This window comes from Ochotona princeps, chromosome 13, assembly GCF_030435755.1.
Source record: "Ochotona princeps isolate mOchPri1 chromosome 13, mOchPri1.hap1, whole genome shotgun sequence".
In the NCBI taxonomy this organism is placed as follows: Eukaryota; Metazoa; Chordata; class Mammalia; order Lagomorpha; family Ochotonidae; genus Ochotona; species Ochotona princeps.
In genome coordinates this window covers 29,562,925-29,584,010 of record NC_080844.1, presented here as the reverse complement: position 1 = coordinate 29,584,010, position 21,086 = coordinate 29,562,925, and the positions used below count along the sequence as shown (strand labels likewise).

The 21,086-nt window shown below is 38.2% G+C and overlaps 1 protein-coding gene across 1 annotated transcript in view; it reads left to right on the top strand.

Moving 5' to 3' along the window:
- Nucleotides 1-21,086, top strand: part of CTNNA3 (catenin alpha 3) — a 1,173,927-nt gene that overhangs the window by 771,913 nt on the left and 380,928 nt on the right. The window contains exon 11 of the mRNA XM_058671693.1: nucleotides 17,600-17,756. Coding sequence (XP_058527676.1) covers nucleotides 17,600-17,756 — 157 coding nt within the window. The remainder of the gene's footprint in view (nucleotides 1-17,599; nucleotides 17,757-21,086) is intronic.

Sequence of the window (21,086 nt, the reverse complement as noted above, 5' to 3'; positions counted from 1 at the left end):
TTGCTTCCAGTTTAACCTTGGGCTTTTGCATTCTATTTCACAGTTGACCTAGAAGAATTTGCTTATTTTCACTGTGTAAATGTCATTTTAAACCAAAGTGTTTAAAATTCCTTATTCTAAAATCAGTTCTATACTTGGGAAGAGAGATACAGAATATATAGATACATATAAAATTCATATATGTAATATATATATAATTCAGTGTAATACTAAAAACAAATGCCTATTAAATAAGCTTACCATCAATTATGTAATCCATCCTATCATCCATGGCTTTGCTTTCATGTTGCCTTCAGAGACTTGTATCAAAGCTGCTCTGTCAAGACATGAATCTCTTTGGAAGTGCCGAAATCATGAACTCCTGTCTATTCTCATCCTATTTGGCTAAATTTGGCTTTTGATTCCGTTGATCACCATCCCGTTGAAATGATCACTAACCCATTGCTGTGAATTTTTCTTTTTGATTACTTTTCTTTTTATGCCTCCATCCTTGAATAATGCTATTCTCTCTCCGTATATGCCCCTCTTCATCCAACCTTACCTGCTTTCAACTCCTGGAACTCCATTCATCCTCAAATTATGCTGAAAATCTATTTTTCTGCTCCAAATTTTATTTCTGAAATCTATACATTGCAACATGGATTTCCTGTGATATCTAAATTTCACAGTGTTTATAACTCATAATTTTATTCTCCCAAACTGTATCTTCTGTTATCTTTTTTTCTCCCTGCTCAACCTTAATGGAGTCATTCATGCCAGACATGTGAGAACTATCCTCGACTGCTTCACATTTCTCATTTCTTACATGCAGCTGAACAAAATTCTCTGGACTCTGCATGTGAAATTTCCCTGAAATCCTGCTATCACAGCAGCTGTTGCATCCGCTAACTGTGGAGACTCCGCCCTGCCATCCCTTATCACAACAGTTGAAAATGAGGCCAGAAAATTGAAGGAAGCTATAGTGTCTTTTATGTCAGAAAACTCAGTTCTCATAAAAATTATGCGTGACCTGCATTGTGGAGTGCATCCAATTCTTCCTAATCCATTACCTAAAATGACATTAGCTCTTCAGACGGATGCTGCCAGCTGCTAAAAGCCGTTGTACATTTGTCATTTGTATTTCCCCAGAGAGAATCTTCTCTTGTTCATAGCTTTGTATTGCACTATTCAATTTAATTTACATAGTCCAGCTCCCAAGAAACCGTAGTACCTTATTTTCCTATGTTCTATACATAGCCCAGTGAATCCAAGTCTGTAATTAAAAAAAACCACAGTCTTATCTGTCATCTGCTTGCATATTATGGTCCAAGCTTGCGCATGACAAAATAAACAACACTTTATGTTAAAAATTGCAGGTCTGCCCTCAATAAAAGGCTGCTTTTCACTATACAATGCCAATTATGTCTCCCTATGGTAATTTTTGCCTATGAGTTCATTCATTTTGAAACTGGAAACTCAGATGTTCTTTTTCCTTAGGAAGCATATGCACAAAATGATTACTCCTGAGTGCAGGGCACTGCTTCTTTAATATGTAATGATTGCAATGAGCAGTGCATCACTGGGGTACATTGCAGGCACTGGTGAATATACTTTAGTGATTAAGGACTCTAGGTCGGAGGAAATGAAACAAACCCAGGACTTCTACAATCCATTGTGACCAGGAAGGATTCTTCTCCAATTTTGTAGTGATTTTTAAATGTTGATGTTTGTGAAGGGTAAACATGATTTTCCTTATCTTTCCTGCATAGAGCTAAAAAAAAAGTTTTATTTCACTTTGATTTAGGAAAGGTGTGTTTATTTACAATACTTCAGTGAGGAATATCATGATGTGTGCTGTATGCCAGCTACAAACTTCTGCGTTTTCCACAATATTGTTAAAGTACCCACACACATATATTTTATATACATATATAATATTAATATAGTATATGTTCATTACAGAATAAATACAATAAATATATTTATAAGCATAAAAGTATACATTGTACACATATAAATATATATTGTAAGATATATATTTTACAAAACACCTACTGGGAGAAATTAACAATATACCTTTATATAGGTAGAATTTACTTTAAGAAAATCTTAAAATTTAGTTTTGTTTTCTGTCTATAGATTGACAGTGAAAATCTTTGCCTTAGGGTGACTTAAGTGTGTTTATCACATGATCTCTTTTTTATTCACAATGTGTGGTTAAAATGTTGACAGTGTTTTTGAATGGGTTTTCCATCTTGAATTCATGATTTTTCCCTATAACCAGCAAAATGTCCTAATAGAAATATGAATGAGCAAAATGTTGAGACTTCAGATATAGCAATTATGGCAGAAATGACCCTTTAAATTTAATCTTCAACTGCAGTTTCAGTAAGGTTGAGCAGAGGATGCTTAGAGAGGGAAAGCTAGTCCAATGACAGATTTTCCACAGCTTGGAATGACCCTTGGAAAAACTGAATATGGAGGTTAATTAACACTTTGTCTGTTGAACAGATACCATAATAGTGGAGTTTTTATATTTATATTTATATTGCCATGCTAGTGTTTAGCATAAATAATGTAGATCTAGTCCTTTCCTTGCAAACTGATATGTAAGTTCCTTGGGGGGTGAACTTATTCACTCCTACTATTGGGAAAATATTTTGCCTACACAATTGGGGGAAATGCTTTATCTTCCCAATTGGGGGAAAATACTTAAAAAAAAATTGCTGCACAACCTCCTAGAAAGGACTGGAGCCCTAGTTACATGGAAATGATTCTACTTGGTACTTTCCACATACTCTGGGTAAAGAACACTAAGAACCCTGTTATTTTGCAAACATGGGAAGTTTGGATTAACTGTTATCAGATGATCATGTAAAGTGAAGTTCATATTACATGGTAAGATAAATATTGAAAAAAAAATTGAGACTTTTTTTATGGCAGTATATGACTTAGGAACCTGATCTAACTTTGGTAGGGGTTTTCTAAGGAAATTATATTGGTCGCTTCTTGGCCTTTTGGCTAAAATCAAGTTAGGAAATGATGTTTGAAGTGATCCCCATTTGATCAATTTAATAAAAATGAAACCATGTAGATCAATCCACCATGGCAAGAAAGAAGAAGAGAAAGTAGAAGACTAAAGGGAAATAATGCTAGAGTGATAATCAGGGGGCCAAATATTTCAGGGCTTTAGGCCAGCTAAGTACTTTTGCTTGTATTCTATCATAAAAGGGGAGTTGGGAAAGCTTCATGAGGTTAGTAATCTGGAAGCATCACCTTGCAGGCAATTGCTAGGAACAGATCTGAGCTCCCTCAGTTGTCCTGGTGGCAGACATTCATCAGTTGTCCAGCATGGAGAGGGGTGTGGCAGCACACCTACTTCTCAAAAGTCAAGTTAAGGAAAATTTCAGGGACCAGTTAGTGGAAGAGAGAATGAAAGAGCAGGAGACAAAATCGTTCCTGACCATTTCAATCCAGTTTACATGCTATCTTTTCAAAATACCTTAGAAGCTCAGGGAAAACACTGTGTATGCAACCTAGATTTAATAAACGCTTGTCATTTCCTGAATATTTCCACATGGCTCTTCCTCTTAGAACCATTAGGATAAAATATTTTCTAAATTTTTTTTCTTATTTTACCACAGATAAATGACAATTGCATGACAAAATTTTTTGACAAGAATGTTTCTTTATGTTGTATGCACCCTTTTTAGTGCTAAAACCAAAGTTGAATCTTCCAAAATTCCAAATCTGTGGTAAAAAAATTTTCTAATCCCCTTACCATTTAGACATTGAAAATGTATGCTTTTTCTGCTTTTCAAACTTTTGCCAACTTCATATTAAAATACATATTTTGGCAATTAATGTCTAAGTCTACATTTGCCTGTATCTCTGTATAAAATTGGATGGTATACCTAAAAGAAACTTTGCAGGTATCTCTGACAAAGCATCTTTTTTTTTTTTTTGAATAAAACTTGCCAAAGATTACAAAGTCATTTTTAATTCCTTCACATGAACCCAAATGATTTAGAAGACTGGAGTTTTTTTCTACCCAAAATCTAAATACATTAATGCTCTAAATGATGAATTATAATTAATCAAAAGTACATATTGTGTGTTCTCTGATCATGAGAAATTAAAATATTTTTCACTTCCTTAATTTTTTATTAATAGTTTCAGAATATTTTTTAGTTGCATTTTCTCTTGGTTTAGTTTTACGGTAGAGGTAAGCCATAAATCTAGTGTTTCAAAAGATCCACCTTTCCTTAAATTTTATGTAACCAGAAGACTTCTTTGTAACTAGAGTATCATTATATCATATAAAAATTTTATGTGTATGTTTATATAAATGGCATTCTTTTAAAATATTAGCAATATTATATCACAAAATATCTGTATAGGAGCAAACGTTTGTGAAATGTCTAACTCTGATCTAGTTGAGTGTTATTTTCTGTATTTCTTCTTTTTAGCATCTTTTGTAGTAAGCATTTTTATGACTTTTACAAATTAGAAAGATGAGGCTCAGAATGAAGTAATTTGTTCAAAGTCACACAGAATTGATTTTTATTTAGTGGAGGTGTTCAAATATCAAATTTTCATTTTCATGTATGACTATTGTGACACAGTGGATTAAGACACCACTTGGGATGCCTGCTTTCTCTACCAGAGTGCCTAGTTCTAGTCCTTCCCTGCCCCTGCCTTCCAGCCAGCTTTCTGCTAAGGTGGCTGGCACCATCACATGATGGTTCATGTGCCTGGGTCTCTCCCACTCACTACTGGATACTTGGATATAGTTCAGGGTTCCTGATTGCAGTCTCATCCTGGCCTATCTGCTGGTAGCTTTTAGAGAGTCAGTGGATTAATGATTCTCTCCCTCTCTCTTTCTGTCTCTTGCTTGGTCTTTTAAATAAATAAATGAGTAAATTATTACAAGTTCAATTTTCATTTGCATATGAAACCTATGTATTTGTTATTTTATCATGCTAAACCGTTAATTTGAAATTATATTCTTTTTAAAAAGATTTATTGATTTTTATTGCAAAGTCAAATATGCAGAGGGAGGAGAGACAGAGAGGAAGATCTTCTGTTCGATGATTCACTCCCCAAGTGACTGCAATGGCCGGTACTGTGCTGATCCGAAGCCAGGAGCCAGGAGCTCTTCCGGGTCTCCCACATGGGTGCAGGGTCCCAAGGCTTTGGGCCTTAGGCCGTCCTCAACTGCTTTCCCAGGCCACAAGCAGGGAGCTGGGTGGGAAGCAGGGCCGATGGGATTAGAACTGGCGACCATATAGGATCCCAGCGCGTTCAAGGAGAGGACTTTAGCCACAAGGCCAATGCGCCAGGCCTAAGATTGTATTCTTTTTTAACTTATTTATGTGATAGGTGGGCCTATATTCATATTAGCAAAGAGGACGGGAGAATAGAATTTGAGTTTCATGAGGAATAGTTGCCTTTTACAGAGCTTCTAGGGAACATTATTTTTTCTGTTTAGTGTGTGTTTCCATAACACAAATGGTTCTACATTGAATTTTTCTTCCTTTTTCTGGCTATATGAATGATCAGATATAAAAATTCATAGTGGGATATACTTCACAGAAAGCCATAATTCTCCAAGAACTGGGCTTTGCCTTTCCATTTGAAAAAATAGTTTTAACCCTTGCAGTAGGTTTTCTGGTTTCTTAAATGTGTCTCCCAAGGTAAGTTAAATCTTTATGAGAAGTTTCAGCATGAATAATCCTGTCACACATGGTTCATTCCTTCATGGAATTAGATTATTACAAGGTTGTGAAGTTGAATGCCATTTCATTATCTGTAAACCTGGGGTCCTGGAGAGTGATATCTTCTCATCACCATTTCCTTCCCTACCCTGAAATATTTTTGTTATTTAACATGAAGTTAGGACTGTGGGAATTCACAGTGAGAAATGTTGGATGCTTCAATTTATTTTTATTTATTTATTTATTTATTATTTTGTTTTATGACACAGTTCCATAGGCTCTGGGATTCCCCCAACCCCTCCCCATGCCCTCCCCCCATGGTGGATTCCTCCACATTGTTGCAGTAGTACAGTTCATATCCAGCTATGATTCCTTCATTGTGAGCATGTACCATGCATAGAGTCTGGCATCTTATTGTCCAGATAAATTCAGCAGTTTTCTTTGGAGACCATACCTGGTCTGAAAGTAGAGCTGGCAGAATATCATCCCCTCCAATGAAAAGCCACAACACAACATCAACAACAATTTACAACATCATGGAGATAATTGACATGGTATTGAATGACCAATATGTTAGAAAAGGCAAGATCTTAACCACATCCTGTGACTACTTCGCTGACATTTCAATTTTAGTTCATATACAACTGGCTTCTATACACCTTAAAATGGCTATAGGGTACTATTCAGTTGTCTTGTGTCTATTTTCATTTTTATATTTAGCAGCTTATAGTATTGAAGTGTGAATTTTACTGAACTTGGTGAATTTTAGGATAGTTCAAGCTGGCTTATAACTCTAACAAGGCACATGTCAACAGTTTAGGCGCAGAACAGTTTTAGGAGGGGTGTGCAGAGAAATCTTCAATACCTAAGGAGTAACTAATCTTTGTGTACTACCTGGTAAGGTATATGTGAGTCCAAGCTGACTTTTTTCCTGTCTGTTCTAAGCTTTCCTTATTAGTCTCTGTCTATCTGATCTAATTTGGCGGGGGGAGGGGTTCCTGAGCGATGCTGATGTTCATTGCAAGAGACGGTGGGGAGCCAGAGTTGGAACTAAGTAAGGACCAGAGAAACTTCCTCTCCCGAGTGTCCCGACCTGCAGGACACGACCCTGAGGGTGGACTGGGAATACCGGGCTGGTCGCCCCGGGCTGCTGGCCCAAGAAACACACGGACACACGTACTTGGTGGAAAAGAGTGCCTCTCTATTTTTACTCCTCATATATACACCTTCTTCTCTAGGGGAGGGGGAGAAAAGGAGGAGATTCCTGGGAGTAATTATCTTCATTGAAGCAGGGAAGGAACTAATCATCTATATTGAAACAGGGGAGGAACTAATTATTTGAACAGGAACAAGGGTGGAGGTTCTATTCTGCTTGCTCTACAGAGAATGTTTTGGCCTAATATCCTGCTTGCTGTAGCCCTGCTTGCCCAAGGCAGGCTTTGCAATGCAACAGGCTGTCAGGTAGGCCAAGTCTAAGGCCCATAAGTCTGTGGTTCCTAACACCTGAGTCCTGAAGGAAGTTTACTGTTCTGTTTCTGAGGACTGCTTAGGGCTCCTAGCTGTTGTTCTCATGACATTAGATCCTGGGAGGAAGGATCTGGGCTTCTTCCATCCCATGTGGGAGATTTAAAAGGGAATGGATGGCCTCAGAGTTCTTGGCCTATAAGGGCAGTCCAATTCCCTGTGGTCTCCTTGGCAGTTGGGCTATAGTCCTTGATGCCCATACTGATAGTCCTTGGTGAGGATCCAGGAGTCTCCAGGATTGGGATACCAGCCTCCTCCTGTCCTCGTGTTCCACTCTGGGGTCCCCCCCGATCTATGCGTATGACCTCCTGTTAAGAGGCTGTCAGGATCACTCTTGGATCCCACTGTATGTCTTTATAGTTTTTGCTAATGTCTAATGCGGATTTGAGTCTGCTGTCTCTAAGTTACCTGTTATAATCTTGATAGTTTATACTTAACTTCTTCCTGACACTCTCTAAGAAGGTGGAAGATTTCTCTGCTCTCCCGACCCTTTACAGAATAACATAGGGTGTTAAAAGCATATTAGGAAGAAAAATAGAAGTTTACAATGCCATGAAGTTAAATGACATGTTACTAGATATGACAGTCTCCTATTACACAGCTATTATACATCCCCTTAAATGAAAAGCCACAAAACAAAATCCACAACTGGAAGAAAAAAGAAATTAACAACACCATGAAGTTAAATAACATGCTACTGAATGATTAATGTGTCGCTGAAGAAATGAAAAAGAAAATCAAGAACCTTCTTGAAGAAAATGATGCTACTGTATGATCTATGAGTCATTGAGTAATTTAATCACAAGAAACTGTTTTGAAGAGATGAAACTAACAAAAAAACCATCAAAATCCATGAGATATAGCTTCGGTTGATTTTTGTTGAAGTGTGTCTCTTCTGGACAACAAATATATGTGTTTTGTTTCTTAATCCAGTCTACTAATCTATGACATTTGAGCTTAAGCCAATTACTTTCAGGGTTAATATGTATGAGTGGTAATTTGGTCCTGTCATTTTAGGAATGGGTTAGTAATAGTATAGAGGAACTGGGGGTAGGAATCGGGGAGAGGATAAGGGAAATCCCAGGAGCCTATGGAACTGTATCATAAAATGATAATAAATAAATAAAAACACAGCAGTAAAAAGAGCATATTAGGTTTTTCAGTTCTTTGATGTCGATCATAAGCAGTCTGACATTGATGGTTCATTGGTTATGTCACAATATCTTTTTTTTCATTTTTTATTATATTTTGGATAATCTTTACATAGTTAATTAGGGTAAAAAGGTTCAAGGGCTACAGGAAAGTGGGTAAGACTATTATTTCCACATTGTTTTTTTCATGTATCTGAAGTAAAAGGGGATTTTAAGGGAGAAGCCCTACCCAGTCTCCCACCCATCCCATGTCCCGATGTGGAACATGCTCCTAGGGTCTTGCTGAAGTAGTTTTGATACTTTAACAGCTATGAATTGCTGCCGGTCTCGCCATTCCAAGCATGATGAGGTTGCTGAAGAATCCACTGATTGACCTAGTTCATCTTAGAGTCTCTGTTTGCTCAGTTTTTCACTGCCAACATATGGCTGAGGTAGTTGACCTACTTGTTCTGTCCTCTGTGTTTTCATGGTTAGTGTTCTGTCTGGCAGTTCGATTGGGGAGATCCTCAAAGAAACTTTGTCAGAGTTGTTCCCAGACCAGATTCTTGTGTGTACTTTCAAGGATAGGGTCTGGCACAGCCCTAATTAGCTGGTGGTTGCAATTGCTGGGTTGGTTCTGTGCCGGAGTCCAGCTCCAGCCTGGGTTTCGGAACTCGGGAAGGGTGCGTGGATGAGGCGCAGAAAGAAAGAGACGGACCACTAGGATTCCATGATGATAGTGGACACGGCAATAAAGCCGTCCGCTTTATTTATACAGAATCAGTTAAACTCTGGCTCAGACTTTTTAGGTCATGATTAAATGGGTGTTTCTAAGAACAACCCTGCCATCTGCTTTATCCAAAAACAATAGAAATTCCTGCTACCATTCTTACCCTACAACCTAATCTTGTGTCACAAAGAAAAGGAGAACCTAAAGATTAAGGGAAGGATGAAACCCTAAATACAGGTCCCTTGATTAGCATAAGGTCAATGGAGACAACCAAGACAGTAGGAATAATAGAAGGCCCTTTTGTAAGACATTATTGACATTAACCTCCAAGCTCACATTGTGTAAAAAGCCAGTCTCACAGTAGCAAAAATGCCTGGACAGATTAGAATTCTTCCGTTGAGCTGGCATAGTAGGCGTGGCGAATGTCCAAGCGAAAAGCACGGAGACCATGGTGGTGGTAAAAGTGCTGGGAGCCGTCTGCTCCTAAGCCTCCTTGTTACATATTATCTCCTCTTCCCCCCATTAACAGGACAATAGGACGCCAATGAGTCTGCAAAGGCCAGGTGCCTTAGGCCTGATTCCTGAGTGCTCAGCTAAAGCAATGTAAATCAGCTCCTCAGCCCACAGCAGTTCTGTTTCCATCCCTGTCTTCCACTGGAACCAGTGGGTGCTGCAGTCCAGCCCGATTGTGGCCAGCACACACTCGGCCCTTATATAAACCAGTGCGAGCTGCAGCCCAGTTGGAGCAACCCAGGATAACCCCCAACCGGCCCACCCCCTACCCTGGTTCTCATGCTTTGTAGTATATGTTGCAGACTAGTCCAGTCTGTCCCACATCCCATTCAGCTTTCATACATGTCAGTGGGCATTGAGGCCTACTTCAACCCAAACAGCCCAACTATCCAGCCCACACACATGCTGTTGGGTGTTTTTCTGTCTAGCCGCCCAAGCCCCTGTCCTGGTTTTTGTGCCCTCCAGTGGGAGTGGTAATCCAAGAGCAAGGAGCTCACTATTTCCCTTGTAGGTCACTCCCACTCCCAGATTATGCACTCTACAAGTGGTTCTGCAGTTTACCTTAACAGAATTTAGCCTCCAGTGCCAGCTTCTGCCAGCTGATGCTGTGGCTAAGTCCAAACAACCCTCACCCACTCTAATTTTTGTTTGCACCAGTAGGAACAATCAGTCCAACCTGGCTTTTCCCTGATCTGGTCTGCATGAGGTGCACAGGTGTTGTAGCCCTGCCTAGTCTGGTCTACCTCCATTCCAGCTCTTGCTCTCCAGTGGGAGTAGCTGTCCAGCAGGGGAGCACCCCCATATTCCTTCTGCCAGTTCTGCCCCCTCCGTTCCTGGTTCTCATGTGTGCTGGTTGGGCACTGTGGTCACATACGGTACAGGTCACCTCACCTTGGCATTCTGTAATGTGCACTGGTTTTTGGTACTGTGCACTGGTAATGTGTGTTGCGACCGAACCAGGGTTGACCCACACTCTGTTCTCGTGCTCAGATTCGCCAGTGGGTGATGTGAACTGATTTAGACTCATCTGCCCTCCACCCATGCCAAATGGGAAACTTTCTGTGACCTGTTCTGGGCTGTTTCCTTTCATGCTTCTTGCGCTTACGTGCAGGTACTGTGTCCTGCCAGAGGATTTGCCCAGGATCCTTCATCAGAACCTCTCCCATTGCCACACTTCATGCATACCAGTGGGTCCATGAGCCAGCCCTACTCAGTTTACCTCCTGTCCTAGCAAGAACAGTGGCTTTTTCTGACTGGCCTTCAGCCCAATCTGGTTCTTACTGTGGATGTTTCAGCCCAGCCACGGCTCATCCATACCCACATACAGCTCACATATGGCTCAGTGGGGGCTGAGACCTAGCCTCGTCCATCCCACATCTACCCTGACTCATGCAGACCAGTAGGTGCTAGAGCCTAGCTCGGCATGACCTGTGCTCCATCATGATTTCTAATTTTGCTTGTGGGCTAAGGTTTGCTCGGCCCTGCCTGGTCCACCCCATTCAATTACCAGCCCACACATTAGCCAGCTATTGAAGCTACTTTGCCCAGCTTGTCTGACCCCAGCTTGGACCATGTGTTCACCAGTGGAAGCAATGATCCGTCAGGGGAGTTTCCCAAGTTTCTCTACTTGACCCACTCCCAGACCCAGTTCTCAGTGGGTTTTAGGCCAGTGTCAGGCATAGTCTGGTCTTCCATTTGGCCTTGTATGAGCTGGTGAATGTTGCAGCCCGGCCCACCCCAAACCCTATTTAGGATGCACATTTGGATGCTGCTGCCTTGACCAGTCCAGACTGTTGCGAGTTCTTTTACCAGTGAGTGATGACAGGCTCCTGGTCACACCTAGCTTAGTCCATCACCACCCCAATGCTTGAACTAACCGGTGGGGCTAGTATTTCAAAGGGGTTTGGCCCACAGATCCCCCACAGAATCTACCCCCTGGGTATGGTTCTTTAGTGTGCTAGTTAATGTCATGGCCCTGCCTAAAAAATCCTGTCTCCTGATCCATCGTTGTGTCAGGTAATAGGATATGATCCTGCTAGACAAGCCCCGAGCCTTAACTTTTGCATGGACTGGTGTGCGGTACTCAGCTTTGTTCAATGATTACAAGTTTTACACAGCATTGATAGGAGGTTGGTATATTAGATGTTTCCATAAAGATCTTCCGGTCTCTCTCCTCCAACCTACCAGGTCTCATTACCCTCACTTACCTTCAAAGGATAAGTTACTCTGTCATTGGGAGTCTTTAGGATTGATTGACGTCCCAGAAGCACAGTGGGCTTAACATAAAGCTACCTAAGCAGCAATTCAAAGCCCCAAAACCCCAGAGCTGGCCGCCAGGCAGACAGGTCACCACGTGGATGCGGTGGCTGGAATCAGGGCTCCGAGCATGGAGACGATCCCGGCCTGGCAGCCACCAGCAGCCAACAGGCTGCTGGAAGTTTTTTAGACATCACAATATCTTATTCGATGTGATACAGGATGGATGCTTCAATTTAAACTGCAAGGGAAATTATTCCTCACAAATGAAATATGTGGTAGTAAAAAAACATTTCAGCAATTTAGAAAAGGAGACTTAGGCATATGTTTTAACATAGAGGTTAACACCCTAGCTGAAATGGAGCATCTCACATTAAAATATCTGTGTTCCATTCCTGGTTTTTATTCTTATCTTCAATTTCCTACTGACACAGACCCTGGAAGGTAATGCTGATGTTCAAATAAATAATTTCCTACCATTCCTGGGAGACCTAGAGTGTGTTCCCAACTCCAGCTTCATGTACTGCCCAGACCTGGCTGAAGGAGGCAATTGAGGAATGATTCATTAGATAAGGATTTTATCTGTCTGTCTGTATCTTCCCTTTCTGTATCTCTGTTGAATCAGTAAATATTTTTTAAATGAAAATGCACAAAAATGATCTAGTGAATTTAATATTATCACTATGGTTGCTGTAATTCAAAAATTGTTATGGTATTACCACCTGAAGTGTATGTCATATAAATTCACATTACATATACTCTTAGATGTATTTGAAGAGTCATACATCTTGTTATTTTAAGTTCATATATGTGCCGTGATACTGAGGTAATCCAATCTGCACATGTCATGCATAACTCATCTTTTTAATCTGCAAAGTGCTTTTGTTATATTCTGTAAAATTTTAAGATCATTTATATTGATGCCAAAATTGAACTACCCATGGGAAACTTTAAATTACATAGATTTTTTCAGTAATTGATTTTAGAAATTTTTTGAGAAAAGTGTATATGCATTAAATCAGAGTTAAAGTTAGAAAGGCCCCAGAGGGATGTGCTCATTCGAAGACTGACTCCATCCTCCATTTTAGTGTTCATGTACCTAAAACTTCTAGGACCCTGACTCTCACAGACTTAGTGAGAATTTTTCAGAGATAAAAATTAAGTGAGAAGCAAAGTAAAACTCTAATGTATGGCCTTTTGCTCCCAATCTAAAACCCCTTCTATATTTCAGTCTCGTGGGCCTCAATTGTTTCGTCATTAAATTGGGGATAGGTGTAAGAACTTCTTCAGTGAATGAAAATTGCATATGAGATGTTTAGAAAACATTCCTGCCACACTGCAGCCCTCCAGTGCTCTTTTGTGTGAGATTTACTAATTGGAAGACAAGTGTTTGGAGGGAGAGGGGTGTATGTGTACATATGCATAACTACATGGACATGGATTGCATCTGTTCATTCCCTCCCTAAATGCCCACAAGAGCTGGGACTGGGACTGACCAACGCTGGAGGTAGACTGGAGCCAGGGGTCAAAAGGTCCATGTGGGTGTCCCATGTGGGTGACAAGTGCCCATGTCCTTGCTGGCTGCACATGGTTTAGCAGGAAGCTGGATGGGAAGCATAGAATAGCTCAAATAAGGGGAAAAAATGAAAAGATGTAGTTTTATGAAATATTGCAGTGCAATCTGTACTCATCATTTCAGAAGTTAAATTTTTATGGAAATTGTAGTGCGTTGGGGGCATAAGCCCATTCAGTTTCAAGCACCTTTATGAAAATGTAAATGTATATTACAATACGCAAATAATATCAAATAGCAGCTGTAAAACACTAATAACATAAAACCCAGAAAATTACTTATTTTAAAAAATTATGTCAGATCTGCACTCCCATTGTACTTGTTTATTTTCCTTCTTTTCCTTGTGTTCTTTTTTGCTACACACTATTGGTCACTTCATAGGCACCAGTTTATTCTGTAATATCACCTTCTACAGAGAACCTAGGAAAATATTTTGTCTTAATTTTGGCATACTTTGGTGGTCTCAAGGAAGGAGATCATGCGTAATTAGAAGATCAGATGTTATATCTGAACACCATAGGAATGAGCGTGGGAATATGACATTGGGAGAAAACTTTATTTTGCCGTAAAGAGGGTTAGCACATTTGAATTGTCTATTTTTTTTTTAATTTATTTTATTGTATTGTTGTTGACAATGGTTACATAGTTAATTATGGTTAAAAAAAAATTTTCGGGGGGGGTATAGGGAAGTGGGTAATACTATTATGTCCATATTGTTTCCATCATGTATCCAAATATCATGAGAGTAAAGAAGATAAACTTTTCTCCTAGTAAGCAGTGTTGCATCAGATAAATTGGATAAGCAGCAGAACTGAAAATATCCTGGTAAAATAGAGCCTGTCTGTACATCCCCACTGAGGGTTCTGCACGGTACTTCAGAACGGTCCCTTACTGTAGAGATATAATTTCAAAAGAACCACATGTGTACACGGTTGTCCAATTGCAGAAGCAATGGAACCATAGCTTTTACAGTATATACAATGGTACATTGTAAGTTAACAGGTCAACAAAACCCCAAAGCTGAAGTCAAAGAATACTACTGCGCAATAGTTTTGAAAGTTTACAGTGCTTTAAAATGTAACGTTTCCTCTTTCATAAAAAAAACTAGAAGAGCATCCATGTAATATTTTCAAGCAACTGACACCCTCCCTCCTCTATGTCTGATAATGTGTTGAAATTTACTTAAGATACAACGTTTAGGTTACTGAGTAGAAAAGCATCTTTTTTTTTAATTACTATTTTATTTTGAAGAAATCAGCATCCTGTGTCCAACATTCTGCTATACCAATGACTTGGGTTTTCCAAATTCAAAGGTGTTTTTATTCATCCTTGTTCTTGGCCCTTCCATAGCCTTATGAAAAAAATTCATCTTTATCTTTTTACCTTTGATATGTTAATATTTTACTTTCTTCTCTAGTGATTCCATCCCTCATCTTTGTGTTGGTTCTTTGCACAAAGTTGTCTTTTCTATACATTTCCCCTGAATTCTTTGATTTTCTTGAGTGTTTTACTGTCTCCTGTCTGCTGAACATTTCGCAGGAAGGGAGGTTAGATCCTGCCTCACTGCTGGGGCCATGCACATTATTGTCTTTCCATAAAAGGGTATCACCATTTGTAATTTGCTAGTTCTGCTTATTTTTCAGATGTGAATCCTTTGGAATATCTCCGCTTATAAAGCTGAGAGTACCTCTCCAACAAGTTCTAAGGCATCCTGTGCTTTTGCTTATGATAACCCACTATGTTTTGGCACTTACTATTGTATTTTACAGTGATTCATCAATAACATCACCTAGACATTTCTTCCTTTTTTAAAAAAGATGCATTTATTTTTATTGGAAAGGCAGATCTACAGAGAGAAAGATCTTCCATGTACCAATTCACTCTCCAAGTGTCTGTAATGGCCAAACCTGAGCTGATCCAAATCCAGGAGCCAGGATTGGGTCCTGTTACTTATATGGAAGATGTTGATGAAGTTATTGGCTCCCAATTTCTGCCTAGCCTTGCCCTGGCTGTTGCTGGCATTTGGGGAGTGAACCAATGGATGTAAGAACTCTCTCTCTCCACCTGTCTGTCTAACTCTGTCTCTCTGAATTTCAAATAAAATGAAAATATGTATTTTTAAAAGTCAAACTCTGCAATACTCTTTATTACTGTCTTCAAAATAACTGGACACATCTGCCTCTAACACTAACTAGTCTTTCCAATCTGTGATTTGTACTTTTTAAGGTAATACGGTAGGGGCCAGCACTGTGGTATGCAGGAAAACTGTTGCCTGCGGTGCCAGCTTCTCATATGTGAATACCTGCTCTCTACTTCTGATCCAACTCCAGGCTGATAAGGATGGTCCGAGTGCTTGGGCCCCACACCCACATGAGAGACCTGGAGGAGGTCGTGGTTTTACCTGCCCCCGCTCTGGCTATTTACTGCCATTTGGGAAGTAAACCATCACATGGAAGACTTCTCTGTCTCTTCCCCCACTCTCTTTGATTCTACTTTTTGAATGAATAAATGAATCTTTTAAAAAATAAAGCTATGCTATACTCATTTCCATTACTTGTAGGGAAGCTTAAGTAATCATCTGTGTTTGAAGAATAACTTAATTTACTGAGTATACAACTAAATCATTCACCTTGGAATGCCTAAATATACATACACACATCCCCAAAAGGAGAACAATAGAAATTCTGCCACCCTGAAAAGATCACTAGTAATTGCATGTAGTTCTTTAATTTTTATTTATAGCATGTTTGTGCATTTTAAATGTAGAAATGATGTTATTTGAAACTCTGCAGAGTACTATCATTGTACCACTTGAGTGTTTCTGTGTTCTTAAACATGGTTTTCCACAGGTTTGTTAATGCGTTTTTGGCACCATCCTTCTGCAGTTAGCATTACTGCCATGAAGGTAGTTCAAGCTTTTGCTCGTTTCTGTAGCGTCTTGTGGTTTGTCTAACCCTCCCATGTTTGTCTAACAAATCAGTTTTTCCTAAGTGGAGGTCTGAGCCAATTGTTTAAGAAATCAGCATGACTCTCTAGTGTCTTCCAAATCAGGCTGGAGTCCTGAACAGGCAGTGCAGGATTCATGCTGGTTACTTTTGCATTCCTAATCTCTAAAGGAGATTGTTTACTGTTCTCCCTAAATTTTCCCTTTTTGTCCTCTCTGGAAACTCGTCACTCTTTGTTCCCCAAGTTTTTGGGCAATAATGATTTTATTCATAATTTCCTTCAGTGGGAGGGCTTTGTAAAATAAGACATTCCTACCCTCTCACCACTCCACTTCTTATCTCCCTTCTCTGTTCTTTCTCCTAGTTAAATCATCTCACAGACACTGTATTTTTCTTACTAATTATCTGCCATCTCTGGCTGATGTATAAACACCTATAAGATGGCCGTTTCTGCTTGTGTCTTCATTTCATATTTGTAAAAATTCACATTGCTTGGTACCTAAATGATACTTCATGTATGTTGGAAATATGAAACAGAGCTGGCATGAATTGCAACAGTTAAGCTGTCACTTGGCCATTTTTGTTCTGTACTGAGTTGCCTGTGTTCCCAGTCCTTGCTCTACTCCAGATCCCAGTTTCCTGCTAATGCACACTAGGGGGGGCAGCAGCTGGTCGTGGCTCACATGCCTAAATCCCTGTCATGCATGTGGGAAAACACAACTGGATTCCATGTTCCATGCTTCAAAAATGACCAATGTTTACTCTTGTAGGCACTTGAGTATACCGGAAATGAAGAATTACTCACTTCTGTCTGTGTCTCAAAAAAAGAAAATGAAAAACAAACAAGAAATAATAAATATATGAATATCATATCAATTGATAAAATTCTAAAATATTGGCTACTATTTGTTCTTACAGCATTTCTTATATTCTGAATTAAGATACAATGTTAGGTTGCCATTTCTGGTGAGTAGTACTTAAGTTCCTGAAAGACAGCTATCGTTGTGTTTCTTGCATCTCAGTGCAAAGGCAATCAGTAAACTTGCAATTATTTATTACCAAAACAAAGCTAAATTATTATTAGAAGCAAAGAGGACTTAACATATGGAATTTTACTATTTTTTCTTGTAGTAAAGGATGAATGTATCTAATCTTTAAAAATATAACATCTGTTATCTGCACGATAAGAATTCCCAAGCAAATTAGTTTGCATGAATTTTGCATTTTTGCAGATTATTAATGCTGCACTTGCTTTGGCCTCAAGACCCAAAAGTCAGGTGGTAAAAAATACCATGGAAATGTACAAGCGCACGTGGGAGAATCACATACATGTCCTTACTGAAGCTGTGGATGACATTACGAGTATTGATGACTTCCTGGCTGTCTCCGGTATGTTTTTGATCGTTTAGCTTGTGTATTTGCTCTTGCAATTTGTTAAAGTAGAATAATGCTATAATTGGTTTTATGCAATGTTAGCAGCATTTTTGTTGATGGGCTTTCTACAAACAACTGTTACTTATGAATAGTGACAGATATAACATCAGTCCTGTAAACTAGAACCATGAACTTCATGCCTTATAATTTTTACAATCTGAAATGTTACACTTCCTTGAGAAGAACTTTCTATTAAAAGGAAATCCTAGAATTTTCTAACAAATCAGGGTTTTCTCTCCTCAGTACATTTGTTTGTCTTGGTTCTCCTAAGCTTCATTTTCAGATAAACTTGAGTTCACTTAGGAGTGAATAATGTATGATAACTGGAAAATGCTTTCGCAGATTGGGGATGCAACAATGTGGTAATTCAGCTGTACTACATGTATTTAATGGCACTGATCTGAAGAACTAAAGATACCAGGCTAACCACCAAACTATTTCAGTAATAGACTGGCTTGAGATTCTGTGTGAAGCCCACATGATTCTCTCATCACAGACTAAAATGGCATCCCTCAGAATTGTGAAAATACTTTCCTAGACCCAAATGGTCAGAAGAATTACTATTGTAGCAGAAAATTACTAACCACTTTTTAGTGTTTTTTATTCTCTTAGAAGTAAGCCTCTTCTTAAAATACAGACTTTTCTTACATTTTCTATGAGGGAAGGATTTTCTCGGCATGTGATAGTTCACTCTGTTTTTTTTTTACATGCAATTTCTAACTTTTAGAAAGTTTCTTCAGTCTAAACTGTTGAGTTCAACTACTTTCATATAACTATACAGTAATCTTAATAATAGTTGCAGAAATCTAGTCTATAAAGAAACTTCAAAGGAATTTTCTGAAAATGGAATTAAAGTATGTGTATATTGGTGCAAAAATAACTTGCAATCTGTGGATAGTTTTTTTAATCAAATGTATTTTCCATGAATTTCTCAAGGACAGTTGTATTTTTATGCTGTATTAATGAAAATGCAGTATCTGCTAATCATTTTTAAATTGTTTAATTTTCATATAGTTGCAAAGTTTGAGAATATTTAGGAATTGTAGGTAAAATATTAATAACTCAATAGTTATGCATATATTATTTTCCATCAGTATTTCTCCCCATATAATTTCTATTAAAATATTTATATCATACCATATACATGAACATTTTCCTATACATATATGTATATATACAAATGTATATAAATAATTTGATTTTTTTAAATTTTGTGGTACATATTTCTTCATTATTGTATATTCTTCAAAATTTATTTGTATTTGTTAGCATTTAGTTTATAATTTTAATTTTTGAATGCAATGCTGTGCTTACTATATTTTGCTCTGTTTGCTATCTTCTTAGTATATACTTTACAATGTGAGTTCAATCAAATCTTACACTGAGACAGTCTTCAGTAATTTATTTGTTAAATGCCAGGCTTTGGTTTTAGTTGGCTCTTCGGTTCCAAAGCAGCCATGCCTGTGTGCATTGATCAATGTAAAGGTCTTGCTTCATGGCTCCTTCTCAGAATGTTACTCAGTACCACTGAAATGAGGAAGAGAAGGTAGCATTCAGATTTCTCATGTATGTCAAGAAGGAAACCTTTACCACATGATGTTTGAGGTTCCCTTCCTTGGCGAAAGGAAATGAGATTTTAATGATGAGTAATAAATGATTAACAGCTGACTGAGGGTGGATGTCACAGAGGGAGTAGCAATCCCATTTGGTCACACTTACCGATTTCTGTGGTATAAATACTCCCACGGTGACAGGTTTCAAGCTACCAATGTGATCTTACTGTATTCTGAGTTGTTAAGAAATGTATACAGTTTCCATAAGCTGGTATAAACGGGTTTTAGCAGATCTCCAATAGCCTGGGCACTCATAATTCAGCCTTTATGATTAAACCCTTGCTATACCTACTGCACAAACAACATGAGCCATTAAACCAACAATCAAGCATGTTTACTCAAAACATTGAGTGACATCTGCTTCTCCATAACAAGTTACAATGTGTACTTTTAATTGGGCTCCAGGGATTCATCATAGACCTTATAATTTTTCATTATCAGTTTCGACAGATGACAGCATCTTTCAGAATGTTTCCAGCCAAAAAAGTGTGCAAGACTCTATTTGGCTGTATGCATTTTTTTTTTTGGTAGATAAGAAGTCCTATCTCAAAGATCATAAGCCACCCAATAAAGGGTTGCCATCTTTCAGATGACTAATCTTGGTCCAAATAACTGAGATGGGCTGTCACAATCTGACATGTTGTATGTAGTATGTATTTTCTTAGAAAAAGTTGCAGGTGTGTTCAGCAGCAAATGACTTCTCTGGTCCTTTTCTAGAATGATCTTTCAAAATGTAGTGTTGTTTATATTCACATACTTCTGGTTCATCTGCTTCCAGGTTTTAAAACTGACAGGTTGCTTCATATGGTATCTGCATTTTGCATTACCTAAGAAAAATATGATTTCAATGTTTTTGTAAGCATCTCATCTTTGGCTTGGACTTTTCCCCACAGTAGTCAATAATAATATTAATTTTTATGTTTTTGATAAGAATTAAAAAATTAGTGTCCTGAAATGATTTTCATTTTCTCATAATTCAGTTGTAAAAACTTGTGAATTCTAACCAGATAATTCTCCACATTAAAATATAAATAAAAACTAAAATCTAAAAGAGTATGAAAATGTAATTGCATTTTAAACAATTATTTTGTAGTCTACTGACACAAGTAGAAATCACATCTATCAAAAGATTTGCTTATATTCATTCAAAGGTGGTTAAATATCCATTAACTAGAAATTCTTAAGAAGCAAGTATCTCTAATATCAAATATTTGTATTATCTGCTGCATTTCTAAGTATAAGACTATCTAATGATTTCCAAATTTTATAGTTATATCATTAACAAATTTCTCATGACATAGAAATCAAATACCTATTTTCAGAAATTTTTGTATTAATTATTTTCTTCTATGAATGGAGAACGCCAAATACAAATACCAGCAATTATTTCTTGAAAATTTGCAGTATAACCCCATAACCTAGTCTACCAATCACTATAAAATTCTGCATATAAATTAATTACAAACCCATTTCCAAAAGTCAGAAAGGGGGAAAGAAATGAAAATTCTTTGAAATTAAGTTGTCCTAGAAGTGCTTTATAAATTGTTACTCTGGAATCATGTCATTGGCTCCTTAAAGCAGGTAGAAAAATTCTTTAAAATAAAATTTTAAAAAAACTGTTACTTTAAAGTACATTGCTACAGAGAGAGAGGGAGACATAGAGATCCTTTGA